Here is a 12,627-nt window from a genome sequence, read left to right on the forward strand (position 1 = left end):
TGGGGGGACGGGCAGTGTTGGACAGGGTTGGGGAGTGGGCAGGGGGCGGTGTTGGACAGGGTTGGGGGGCGGGCAGAATTGGGAGCCGGGAGAGGCGGGCAGGGAGACAGTTTTGGACGGTGTTGGGGGTGGGCGGGGTTGGGGGAGGCAATGTTGTGTAGGGGCTTGCGCGCGGTATGCTACTGACTCGTCTCCTGAACTGAGAGCAGTCTTAACAGAAAACTCCGAGCCCCAGAGGAGAGGCATTGAACCAATTAACCAAATAATCCATTATCCGAACAAAATAGTGCCCACCCATCTCATTCGGATAATCAAGGTTCCTCTGTATATAAATGTGTCAAAACTCTGCCACATTTTGATGAGAAAGATATCGAAGCTTTCTTTATTTTATTTGAAAAATTGTCTAGGCAGATGGAGTGGTCCAAGGATTTATGGGTAATGCTATTTCAGACTAAATTGGTAGGCAGAGCTAGTGATGTATTTGCCGCATTGTCAGGGATGAGATGTCAAGAGATTATGAAGAGGTTAAACAGGCTACATTAAGTGCTTATGAATTGGTACCAGAAGCATTTGGACAGCAGTTCAGAAACACAAAGAAGGAACCAGGTCAGATTTATGTTGAGTTCAAAAGAATTAAAGTCATTTTGATCGATGGTTGCGTGCTTTGAAATAGATGGGACATTTGAGGCTGTAAGTGACATTATTCTGCTGGAGGAGTTTATAAATTCACTTCCAGAGATGGTAAGAATTCACCTGGAGGAATCGAAAGTTCAGGAAGCGAGAAGGGCAGCAGAATTAGCAGATGAGTACATGCTGGTGAACAAGACAAGCTTCCAGCCAGAATTTCATCCTGTGAGGGATAGAAGTTGGGAAAATGGGAGATCCTACACTAGTAAACCAAGAGTCGAGCGCACTGGTAAGATTTTACCACAGGTTAAAGAAGCCCAAGAGGGTAGACAGGAGGTGAAAGGCCTCAGGTGTTTTCACTGTAATGGAGTGGGACACAGAAAATTACAGTGGCCGGTGGTCTCAGAAGGGCACTGGGAAAAGGTGTTTCCACTGCCGGAAGGTGGGACACGTAAAGATACAGGTCATTAAAGAAAGGCACTGTGGGAAAAGATGTGGTAAAGGAAGCATTAGTGAAGGTAGTAAAGGAGACCCCAAGAAGAGCAGACGAGCTGCAAGAGAGTGCACAACCTAGTCAGGAGCTAGGTATGGACTTAGTACCTGATCTATATAAAGAATTCGCCTCTGTGAATAATGTTTACTCAGAATGAACAGGGGGTGAAGAACAAGAAGTTAATAATTTTGAGAGATACAGGATCTAACCATGATTTGGAGGTGCCGGTGTTGGCCTGGGATGTACAAAGTTAGAAATCACAAACACTAGGTTATAGTCCAACAGGTTTAATTAGAAGCGCTAGCTTTTGGAGCACTGCTCCTTCATCAGATAGTTGTGGTGCCCTCAACCACCTCATGAAGGAGCAATGCTCCGAAAGCTTGTGCTTCCAATTAAACCTGTTGGACTATAACCTGGTGTTGTGTGATTTTTAAGCATCTAACAAGTCGCTGACAGTAAGGGATGAGCAAATGTGCACTCTTTCCGATCTGTTATCAGAGAGTGTGGTAATTTGTGGGATAGATGGACAGAAATTTAGCATTCCCCTATGTAAGATCAGGTTGGAGTGCCAACTTAAGACTGGGGAAGTTACAGTGGGAGTGATTGACAGAGTGTCAGTTCCAGGAATTCAGTTCGTTCTTGGGAATGATTTGGCAGGATCCAAGGTGGGAGTATCACCCCCTGGTTGTGAAGAAGCCCAAGGAAGACCATGAAACTGAGGAGTTAAAACAGAAATATCCTGGTATTTTCCCAGACTGTATGGTAATCAGATCCCACTATCATAAGTCACTTTACAAAGCGAAAAGTAAAGAGAAAGATGAAGGTGTTGAGACTCAGTTAGCAGATACCCTATTTGATGCAATGGTGCAGGAAAAACCTGAACAGGCAGAGGGTCAGCCAGAAGTGTTTGGTCCTGAAAGACTAAGAGACTTCCAACAGCAAGACAAGGTGATAAAAGATATATATGTGGATGCGTACTCTGAAAAGGAGGCAGAGAATATTCCGGAGGGTTGTTATTTGAAAGACAGAATCCTCAGACAGAAATGGAAACCACGGTAGGTTAGTGCTGAGGAGAAATAGGCCGAAGTGCACTAGATTGTGTTGCCAATAGCATACAGACAGGAAGTGTTACGGGTAGCACATGAATTAACCGTAGGAGGTCACCTAGGGTTACAAAAAACTCAGGCTAAGGTACAAAAATATTTTTATTGGCCTGGAATGCATAAGGATGTGGTTAACTTTAGCAGTACGTGTCATACATGCCAAATGGTAGGTAAATCACCAGCACCTTTTGCCCATTCCCGCATTTGACAAAACTTTCACGCGGGTTACAATTGATTGTGTAGGTCCTCTTTCGAGAACTAAAAGTGGGAACTAGTACTTGTTAACCATAATGGATGTGACTACCAGATTTTTGGAAACAATTCCATTACAGAGTATCAAGGCAAAAAAGGTGGTAGAGGAGTTAGTAGCTTTCTTCACATGGTATGGGCTACCCAGAGAGATTCAGTCAGACAGAGGGTCAAATTTTATTGCTAGGCAGTTTGAGGAGGTTATGGGTAACTTAGATATACAGCACTTTAAATCTAGTGCATATCATCCTGAATCCCAGGGAGCTTTAGAAAGATGGCATCAGACCTTGAAGACCATGTTAAAAGCATACTGTCAGGATTACCCGAACAATTGGGACAAAGGTATCTCATTCGTATTGTTTGCCATTAGAGATGCCCCAAATGAATCTACTCAGTTCACTCTCTTCAATTTAATATTTGGTCATGAAGTGAGAGGCCCTTTGAAATTAATTAAAGAAAAATTGTCAGGACCAAAGTCGGAGATCTCACACTTAGATTATGTATCGGAGGTGAGGGAGAGATTAAATTGAGTAGGTGAGTTAGCTCAACAGCACCTAAAGAGGGCACAGTGTAGAATGAAGCAGGTGGCAGATAAAAACTCTGAGACTCCGATGTTTTCCCAAGGGATAATGTGTTACCCATGATAGGAAATCCCTTCAAAGCCAGGTTTAGTGGTCTCAATCAAATTGAGAAAAAGTTGAATCAGGTGAATGATTTAGTAAAGATGCCAGATAGAAAAAAAAACGGTATCAGGTATGTCACATGAACATATTGAAACTGTGTTACACTAGAGAGAAAGAATTGAAGAAACAGGTGTTAGTGACTGCCCCGCAGAGTGAGGAATCAAATCCAGATGATATGAATTTTGAGGTGCCTCAAAATAAGATTTAAAAATGAAGAAGTCCTGAGGAGTGGAAGAGACTAGTAAGCTATCTGTCTCAGGAGCACAGAATGGAATTGAAAGATTTGTTACTACAGTATAAGGATATATGTAAGAATCAGATGGGGAAAACTAATGCTATTGTACGTGAAGTAGATGTAGGGAATACTGCTCTGATAAAGCAACACCCCTATTGGCTTAATCCTCTCAAAGACAGACAGGTCCAGATGGAGGTGGAGGCCATGCTTGATGAGAATATGATCGAACCAAGCCGAAGCGAATGGAATTCACCGATCGTCTTAGTTCCCAAACTGGATGCCTCAACAAATCTGCGTGGATTATCAGAAGATCAATGCCGTTACAAAATCAGACTCATATTCAGTTCCTACATTGGAGGACTGTATCGAGAAAGGCGGACAAGGAAGTTACATCAGCAAGTTAGACTTAATGTGTGGTTACTGGCAGGTACCTTTATCAGAGACGGTGAAAGAAATTTCTGCGTTTGTAACCCCAAATTGGCTAGATCGGTTTAAAGTGATGCTCTTTGGAATAAAGAATGCACCCACCACATTCCAAAGACTCATGAACAGAGTTGTGGGCTGGGTTAACAAACTGTGTAGTTTATTTGGACGATGTAGTGATCTTTAGTAAGTCCTGGAAAGATAACATGGTACAGTTGGCAGAGCTCTTTGAATGACTACGAGAAGCAAAACTGGTGATAAACAAATAAAACGGAATTTGCAAAAGCAGAGATGACGTTCTTGGGACATAACATCAGTCATGGAAGGTTGACCCCATGGAATGCAAAGACGAAGGCTATTGAGGAATTTCTAAGACCAATTTTGAAGAAAGTGGTGCTTTGATTCTTAGGACTCAGCGGATTCTATTGGAAGTTTGCTCCAAACTTCAGCAGTGCACTGTTAACCAATTTGCTGAAGAAGAACACAAAGTCTTGGTGAACAGAACTATGCCAGGAGGCATTCGACTATTTGAAATCGATATTAATCACCAAACCAGTTTTAGCTACACCAAACTTTTCAAAACCTTTTAAAGTTGTCATCGATGCTAGTGACACTGGAGTTGGAGCTGTACTCCTACAGGAGGATGAGGATGGGATTGAACTGCCAGTTGGTTACTTTTCAAAGAAGGTCAACACCCACCAGAGGAAACACTCTACAATCAAAAAATAAGTACTGAGTTTGGTACTGGCCTTACAACATTTTAATGTGTACATCACAAACAATGTATCGGAGATGGTTGTGTATACTGACCACAATCTGCTTACATTCTTAGAACGTTTTAAAGATAAGAATACGAGACTATTTCATTGGAGTCCTATGTTACAGACTTTTGATTTAAAAATCATACATGTTGTGGGTCATAAGACTGTAATCGCAGACGTGGTATCGTGGATTTAACTGATAGAGTTTAGATGACATTTGTCTTTATTTAATGTTTTTTGTATACATAGGTACATGGGAAGAAGTTGAGGTGAACTTATATGGAAGTTATCGGTATGTTAGGGTAATGTGTTTAAAAGGTGGAAGAAAAAAGAAGCTATCTTTTCATTATGATGGTTCATTTTTTCTTAAGGGGGAGGTGTTATGAAAATGTGGGTGTACTTTAAAAGAATTAAAAGCAGCAGAATAACTGGACACAGCACCAAGTGTTCTCAATAAGGCAACAATGTATGTAACACTTGGTCAAACAACTTAATTAGCTTGTTGCCTGGAGTCAAAAATAAATTCAAATTTGGCCAATTAATTTAAATTATACCCCCAAAAATACCAATCTTAAAAGCCAGTGACACAATCTGATGCTCTGGGGTATAAGACTGGGGGAAAATTGACCAGTTGAGAGGAGAGCTGCCAAGTCCTGGCATGTAACAGACTGCTTGAAAAAATATCTCTCTTAAAAGTACCTTTTCAATCAGTAACCTGTAACACAGAAGTCCCTAACAAGGTGAAAAGAAGACACAGGAAGATCCAAAGTCAAGAACCGAAAGCAGCCTGGTTTTGAGATAAAAAGTGTTGTTTTGTAATCTTAATTCAGCATTTTATTGGACTAGTATTATTGAAGAGAAGGTAAAAGATAGGTTAGAGAAAGAAATTGTAAACAGTGGTTAGTTAATTATTTGCTGTCATATTAAATAAATTTGTTATTTTTTACTTTATATATTTCTTAGCCACTCAAAATATTTACAGATTACTGCACGTGATAAATCTTTTCTGTGTTGTTGGTTTTAAATTAAGCAGGAGAGTTTACCCCATGTCATAACAATAGTGACCAGTATTTTGATAGTGGGGGATTATGCTGATTCCATTGAAAATCAAGGGGGATGGTCGTATTCTCTCTCTCGCTAAGAGATGGGCCATTGCCTGATACTTGTATGGTGTAAATGTTACTTCTCATTCATCAGTTCAAGCCTGAAAATCATCCAGACCTTGCTGCATTTAGACAGGGATTGCTTCAGTATCTGAGATATCACCAATGGCACTGAACATTGTGAAATCATCAACAACATTCCCATGTCTGCCCTTATAATACAGGGAGGCTATTGGTGAAGCAGGTGAAAATAGATGGGCCAAGGACACTACTCTGAGAAACTCCTGCAGCGATGATCTTAAACTGAGATTATTGATGTTCAACAGTTACAACCATCTTCCTTTGTGCGAGGCATGACTCCAAAGCAGCAGAGTTTATCTCCAGACCTTCATTAACTTCCCCAGTTTTTTTCTGAACTTCTTGGTCAAGTGCTGCCCTGGTGTCAAGGATATTCACCATTTCCTCCCGCCCCCAGTGTTCAGCTTTTTGTCCATATTTGAACTTTAATGAGGAGGCGTACTGAGGGGGCCTGTTGAAACCCAAACTGAACATCGGTGCGCAGGTTATTATTGAATAAATGCCTCTTAACAGCACTGTATATGACATCAACTTCTGCTTGAAGGGCTTACGCCCAAAACGTCAATTATCCTGACCCTCAGCTGCTGCCTGACCTGCTGTGCTTTGATCAGCACCACACTTTTCGACTCTGACTCTCCAGCATCTGCAGACCTCACTTTCTCCTTGATGATGATTGAGCATAGTCTGGGGTCGTAATTGGCAGGATTGGACTTACTCTTCCTTTGGGCAGCATATACCTGGGTAACTTTCCATATTGCTGGGTGAATGCCAGTATTGAAATTGTACTGGAGTAGTACAAAAGGGTCTGTCAGTATGGCTGTTACGGAATTTTGTGCATGGTTAAAACTTAGGAGTTCAAATAATGCCACTATTTCCAGAATAGGTCAGACAATGGAAATTAAATAAAAACTCTTAAAATTTTGATGATTTTTGATGAGGTAAATAGGATGATGTTGAGTTTTCTGGTTAGGAAGTCAGTAGCAGGGTTAATTAATTTAAAACTTTCCCTAATATAGTGAAGAGGTCAAATTCCCCTCCTTTCACTGTTTTAAGTCAGGACAGAACATGCACAAATCACAAAACCTGCTTGCCATTCAGCTAAATTATAAAAGCCATATTTTATTAAGCGGTTAGACTTCTAAATTTGCCTTTGCACCTCCACTCCTGTCAAACATTCTTCCCGACATCCTTCAACCTACCCTCAGTTCCAATTTGATCAAAGTTGAGCTGTTAAGATTCTGCTACCCTTATTTTGAATTAATTATTTTGGGCTAGAATTTATCAAATTTACTGCAATCAACAAACACTCATTAGACCTTTTTGTCTATCTAATTTTCATTAGCCTTTTCATAGTAAGGTATATGGAACCTCTATGAACAAGGCAAACAACTAAGTGAATCGTTGAAGAACAATATTAACGAACTGTTAATGAAGAGAGAAGGGTCTGAACCAAGAAATGTTACTTGGCATAGTAAATACCAATGTCAGATCAGCTATAGAGTAAAATAGAGAAGGAGACAATAATTGGATGAAGAGAAAAATAAATCAAAAGGAATGAATATGCACTTTAAAAATAAGCTAATAATTCAAAGCTGGAGCAAAAGACTCTACCCTTTTAACAGTCATAGAGGTTGGTGGTAATAATTAACCATCACACGCTCTAAAGGGCACTCAGACAGAAATGTGCAAGCCTCAACTTTTTGTAGCAAATGCAGTTTTTGTGTTTACAGTACCAACACAGTAACTTCAAGACACTATATTTGATTAGTGAATCATACAGTAAAATAGTAATTTTGGGAAGCTAAAAGCTAAGCAGTGCACCTCAGGCATCATTTATGGTATTTCACATTTAATCATGTATCTGATTGTTGCCTGACGTTGATGGTAATTTGTGCATACATAACATAAGGACCATGAACACCATTGTTATTTTGACAGTAAGTTCTGGTCCAGTGGCTTGCTCTCTCCAGATGTTAAAATTTTAAGTTGTTGTCCTGAAGAGGAGGCTTTCACCCCCACATTAACTCAGCAATCATCTTCACAACTTTACCTGCTCCCTAATTATCACAAACATTACTCTGGCTTTGTCTGAAAATTTCCTTCACCACTCAGTCTTTGCAACTGTTTTGGCCACTTCAAAGAAAATTTCTCAAAATCCAATTTTGACTAAACTTTTGGTTGCTCGCTTTAATTTCTCCTTTCCAGCTGTGCTAATTTCTGTGAAGTGATTGGGACTTTTTGTGTTAAAGGCTGTACATGAATTCAAAGTAATCATCTGATACTCACCACAGTAAGATCTCTTCGTGGGGGGGGCCTTTGTCTTGCATTTGGTAACTCTAGATTGTTTAACAGAAAAGCTATTAATGTTTGTTGTATAGATAGCCAAGATTCCTTTTCATTAAAAATGTTAACCAATTGGTGATGAGGCACACCTATCTTTCTTCAGATAATGCAGTTAAATTTGATCCTTAGCAAACTTGCATTCCAAAAACCAGTTAAACCACAATGAGCCTTCAGCTTTTGGCCTTTATATCTGGCTCAAGCGAATCTGAAAGGATCCAGAAGAAAATTGAAAAAGTACCCGAAGGTAGCCAATAACAGCCTCCTGAGAATGACTGTGGCAATTGATCTAAAATGAAAACACGCAATTTGGATTCTCAGATCCCTAGAGCTCCTGTGCTAATGCAAAACAACTTGTGTAACAGGCCCCTTATAACTTCTGAGCACACTGAAGTCATCACTCTACTGGAGAAAGTCAAATCATCTGTGTGATGCCAAATTGCTCAAGTAGCCAGGGAGTCTCAGGGAAGTTAGCAATACTTATTGTGGGATTTACTTTAAGTATACAGTAAAAGGGCATTCCTACCATTTAATACTTCAGGTTTGTAGCCACAAAATTAATTAGAAGAATTAGGAATGTAACACATTATGATTGTCAATCATTTTCTCAGGTATCATCTCCACACATCACACTGTTAAATTTTCACCTGTTCCAAAAGTGCTGAATAATCCAGAAGACTCAACATTTGCTTTACCTTTTCAATGAGAAACTGATGCTCGCTCAGTGGAACAGACTTTTTTTTCCCCTGTCCACATCTTTAATTATACTCTTTCTATATCATCCCTTCTTGACCGTTAGCAATCCCTTTAGCTTTGGTTCAGAACACCCTTACAATCTGTTCCTCTTTCCTCTGTCTATAGCATTAAAAAAAAACTATTTTCCAACCCCAGACATTTCCGAAGTGTTATACTGGACTCAAACGTTAACTCTGTTTCTTTCCTCACCAATGCTGCTGGATCTGCTCAGTTTCTCCAGCATTTTATTTTTGTTTCAGATTTACAGCAGCCACAGTATTTTGCTTTTACTTAATACCCACCCTTGTTTTCTGTTCTGTCATGAATGTTGCTTTGAAATGGAATCACTAAAGTGAGAACACATATGTCTCCAATAAGTGACTGCCATCTGTATCTTGTCACATTTAATGAAGGTATTCTCTGTGGGCTGTATAGTGCCAAAAACATACTTACTGCCTTTCACATCAGCACCTGCTGCCCCGCGGATCTCATTTCTTTCATCTTTTTGGTCAAACAACAATCCCTTCTCTCTGATCTCTTTCACAGAGGCTGGCTGTTTTCCAATCCCATCAAGGTCCATCGCACTTGAATGGATAGATTGCCCTGAAGTAATTTTCTGACCTGAGATATCACTGGTAGCTTTTTTCAGGTATGAGGCAGGGGCCCAGCCCTCCTGATTTTTATATCTGTTCAAAAAAAAAATGTTTTATGAGGTCAACACAAAATTCTCTTGATCCCATCTTTATGAGCAAACTAATGAGATTTAATGAATATTATAGAGTAGCAAAAACATAACAACAGTATATGTGTTTTAGCAGGGAGGTAATAGGTCCATTTTTCCGTAATCTATTATTAATTCTTAGGCTGCTGAATTGCGTATACAAAAAAAATTCATACATAATCACTGACAACAGCACAACAGCACAAGATGTCTTTAAATATTTTTTGATCAATTTGTTCTGACATGTTATGGCATATATCTGGAGCAGGTGGGACTAGAACCCTGACCTTTTGGTCCAGAGAAAGGGACATTACCATAGTACCACAGCAGTCCTATCGAGTCGCTTTTCTTACTGGCCTTAGAGAGTTGCTCGTGATGCGACTGCCAACATGAATCCTACTCATCCAATAGTAATACTTATGTGAGCTTAAGAAATTCATTTGCATCATCTAGTAAAAATATCTGGTTTCTGTAAGGTCATTCAGACAGGCAATCTTCAGAATTACATTGGGATTGCTGCTGGGTGCATGATAATTCTAAGTCAGGAACAGCTAGTAGAAGCATCCTTTTGAGAACATTGAGGAGGTGACAGCCTAATGACATTATTGTTGGACTGTTAATCCAGAGACCCAAGGTAATGTTGTGGGGACCTGGGTTCGGACCCCACACAGTAGATGGTGAAATTTGAATTGAATAAAAATCAGAAATTAAGAGTCTAAGGATGACCATAAATCCATTGGTGATTGTTGGGAAAAACAATTAGCTCATGAATGTCCTTTCGGAAAGGAGACTGCCATCCTTATCTAGTCTGATCCACATCTGACTCCACACCCACAGCAACGTATGTGACTCTTTACTGCCTTCTAGGATGAACAATATATCCTGGGCCAGTGGTGTTGGGATTTTATTCAAAAAATGACAGTTTCTCTGAAGAATCTTTTAGAACTCTGCTTTTGTTTCTAGTTGGGAAATAATAGATATTAATCCTTTCTCAAGTGGTCAAAAGGATATTACATAACACATATCTCAATAAATTAATCATATCCTGTAAAATAGTGAAAGACAATTCATTGACAAAAAGGAAATCATCAAAATCTGGTGGGTCTAAGGTCAAATACATTCAATTATGTTACAGTTTTTGATCTTTCTGTGACAATATCTGCTAGATACCAGTGTCATTGTAAGGTATTAACAAAATGATCACAAAATATTGGTGTATTTCAAGATTTTATTTTTTGTAAAGCCATCTTTACATTTTGCCTCCATCTATTCTACCCTTTTTTGGGAGGTGAGAATAGTTTGACTTCCTATCTGTACTGCCCACAAGAAATTGTTATATCTTCCATCGGCATATTTGCCAGAAAGTTACAGAAAGGCAACTCCAATCAATGCCCGCCCTTTCTCTAGTGAAATTCAGGAGAAAGGGGAAACTTCAAAATTAGACTGAAGCAACAAAATATGGGTGCACAGTGCTGGCTATTCTGGGTGTTACAATGTTATTTTGCATCTCAAACACAGTTTGTGGATGCTTTATTTTGGTGACAAAGTGTCCTTGCATGCAGGAAGTGTGGGCAAGATGTTTGTGATTGTGACGTCAATCATTGTGTAAAGCTGTTCTGATGCCAACAATGCTATTTTGGATCTTCACTCCCATCCCAGGCTAATATCCTTTCAAACTGGCACAGCTGAACGTATGTTCAGTAACATGAAGGGTCCCCTAGCCAATGCTATTTTTAGGGAGCAGTTACTATTGACAGGTTCTTTGCAGATTGATTTCTTTTTGCTCTCTTGCAATTGTCAAATGTTTTGGAGCTGTTTAAAGCTGTTAAAGTATAGACTTTTTAAAAACTTAATCAAAGGAGTGTGGTCCACTGGTGAGCTGCCTCCTTGAACCATTTAAGGTATAGGAACACCCACAGTGCTATTACGAAGGGAGTTCTGGGGTTTTGACCCAGCGACAATGAATAGAAAACTAGTTCCAAGTCCTGGAGTACTATGTACAATTTTGGTCCCCTTCAGGAAGGATGTATTTGTATTGAAGGTAGTTCAGAGGAAATTCACTAGATTAATTCCAGAGGTGAGGGGTTTGTCTTATGAAGGAAGATATGAGCAGTTTAGGCCTACACTTCTGAAATTTAGAAGAATGAGAGCAGATCTTGTATACCTCAATTAGATGCTGAAGGGGATTGATAAGTAGAAGTAGAGAGGATATTTCTTCTTATGGGGCAATCTAGAATGAGGAGTCATAGTTTTAGCACAAGGGGTAGGAGATTTAAAACAGAGAGAAGGAGAAATTACTTCTCTCAAAGAGTTATGAATCTGTGGAATTTATAATCCCAGAGTGCAACAGATGCTGGGAAATTGAGCAGATAGACAGATTTTTAATTAGTAATGGTGTTGAAGGATGATGGAGAGTGGGCAGGGAAGTGCAGTTGAGGCGGAGATGCGATCAGCCATGATCATACAAATAGCGAAGCAGGCTCCTACTCTTTGTTCGTATGTTAAGTCAAGATGGAGGGAAGCTTGGAAAGGAGCTTGCAGATATTGGTGCTCTCACATATGTGTACTCATAGGTAGTAGAGGTGACCAATTTTGAGGGTGCTGTTAAAGGAGCTTTGGTAAATTGTTGCATTGTATCTTGTAGATGTTACACACCACTGCCTGTGAGCACCGGTGTTGGAGCGAATGGGTATTTGTTGAGGTGATGCAAATCAAGTAGGCTGCTTTTCTTGTGGATGTTTCTTGAGTGTTATCGGAGCTGCAACCATCCAGGTAAGTGCAGAGTGTAGCATCACATTCCTGACTTGCACCTTGTGGATGGGCTTTGAAGAGACAGGAGCTAAGTTATCTGTTGCAGAATTCCTATATTCTGACTACTCCTTGTAACCACAGCACTTATTTGGCTGTCCTGTTCAGTTTCTGAGAAACAGTATTCACAGAGCTTTATTAGTGGGGAAATTCAATGGTGATATTTCACTGAATTTCAAGAGACAATGGTTATGGTCACAGCCTGGCACTTGTGTGCTGTGAATGTTATTTACAAATTATCAGCACAAAAGTGGATTTTGTTCAGATC

The 12,627-nt window shown here is 39.8% G+C and overlaps 1 protein-coding gene across 2 annotated transcripts in view; it reads right to left on the bottom strand.

Moving 5' to 3' along the window:
* sh3pxd2b (SH3 and PX domains 2B) overlaps positions 1-12,627 on the bottom strand; it is a 334,077-nt gene that overhangs the window by 16,482 nt on the left and 304,968 nt on the right. For both annotated transcript variants that reach the window (XM_043703799.1, XM_043703800.1), the window contains 2 exons: positions 9,284-9,516; positions 8,042-8,091 (listed from right to left, as the gene is read on the bottom strand). In XM_043703799.1, coding sequence (XP_043559734.1) covers positions 8,042-8,091; positions 9,284-9,516 — 283 coding nt within the window. The remainder of the gene's footprint in view (positions 1-8,041; positions 8,092-9,283; positions 9,517-12,627) is intronic.

Source organism: Chiloscyllium plagiosum, chromosome 14 (genome assembly GCF_004010195.1).
Source record: "Chiloscyllium plagiosum isolate BGI_BamShark_2017 chromosome 14, ASM401019v2, whole genome shotgun sequence".
Lineage (NCBI taxonomy): Eukaryota > Metazoa > Chordata > Chondrichthyes > Orectolobiformes > Hemiscylliidae > Chiloscyllium > Chiloscyllium plagiosum.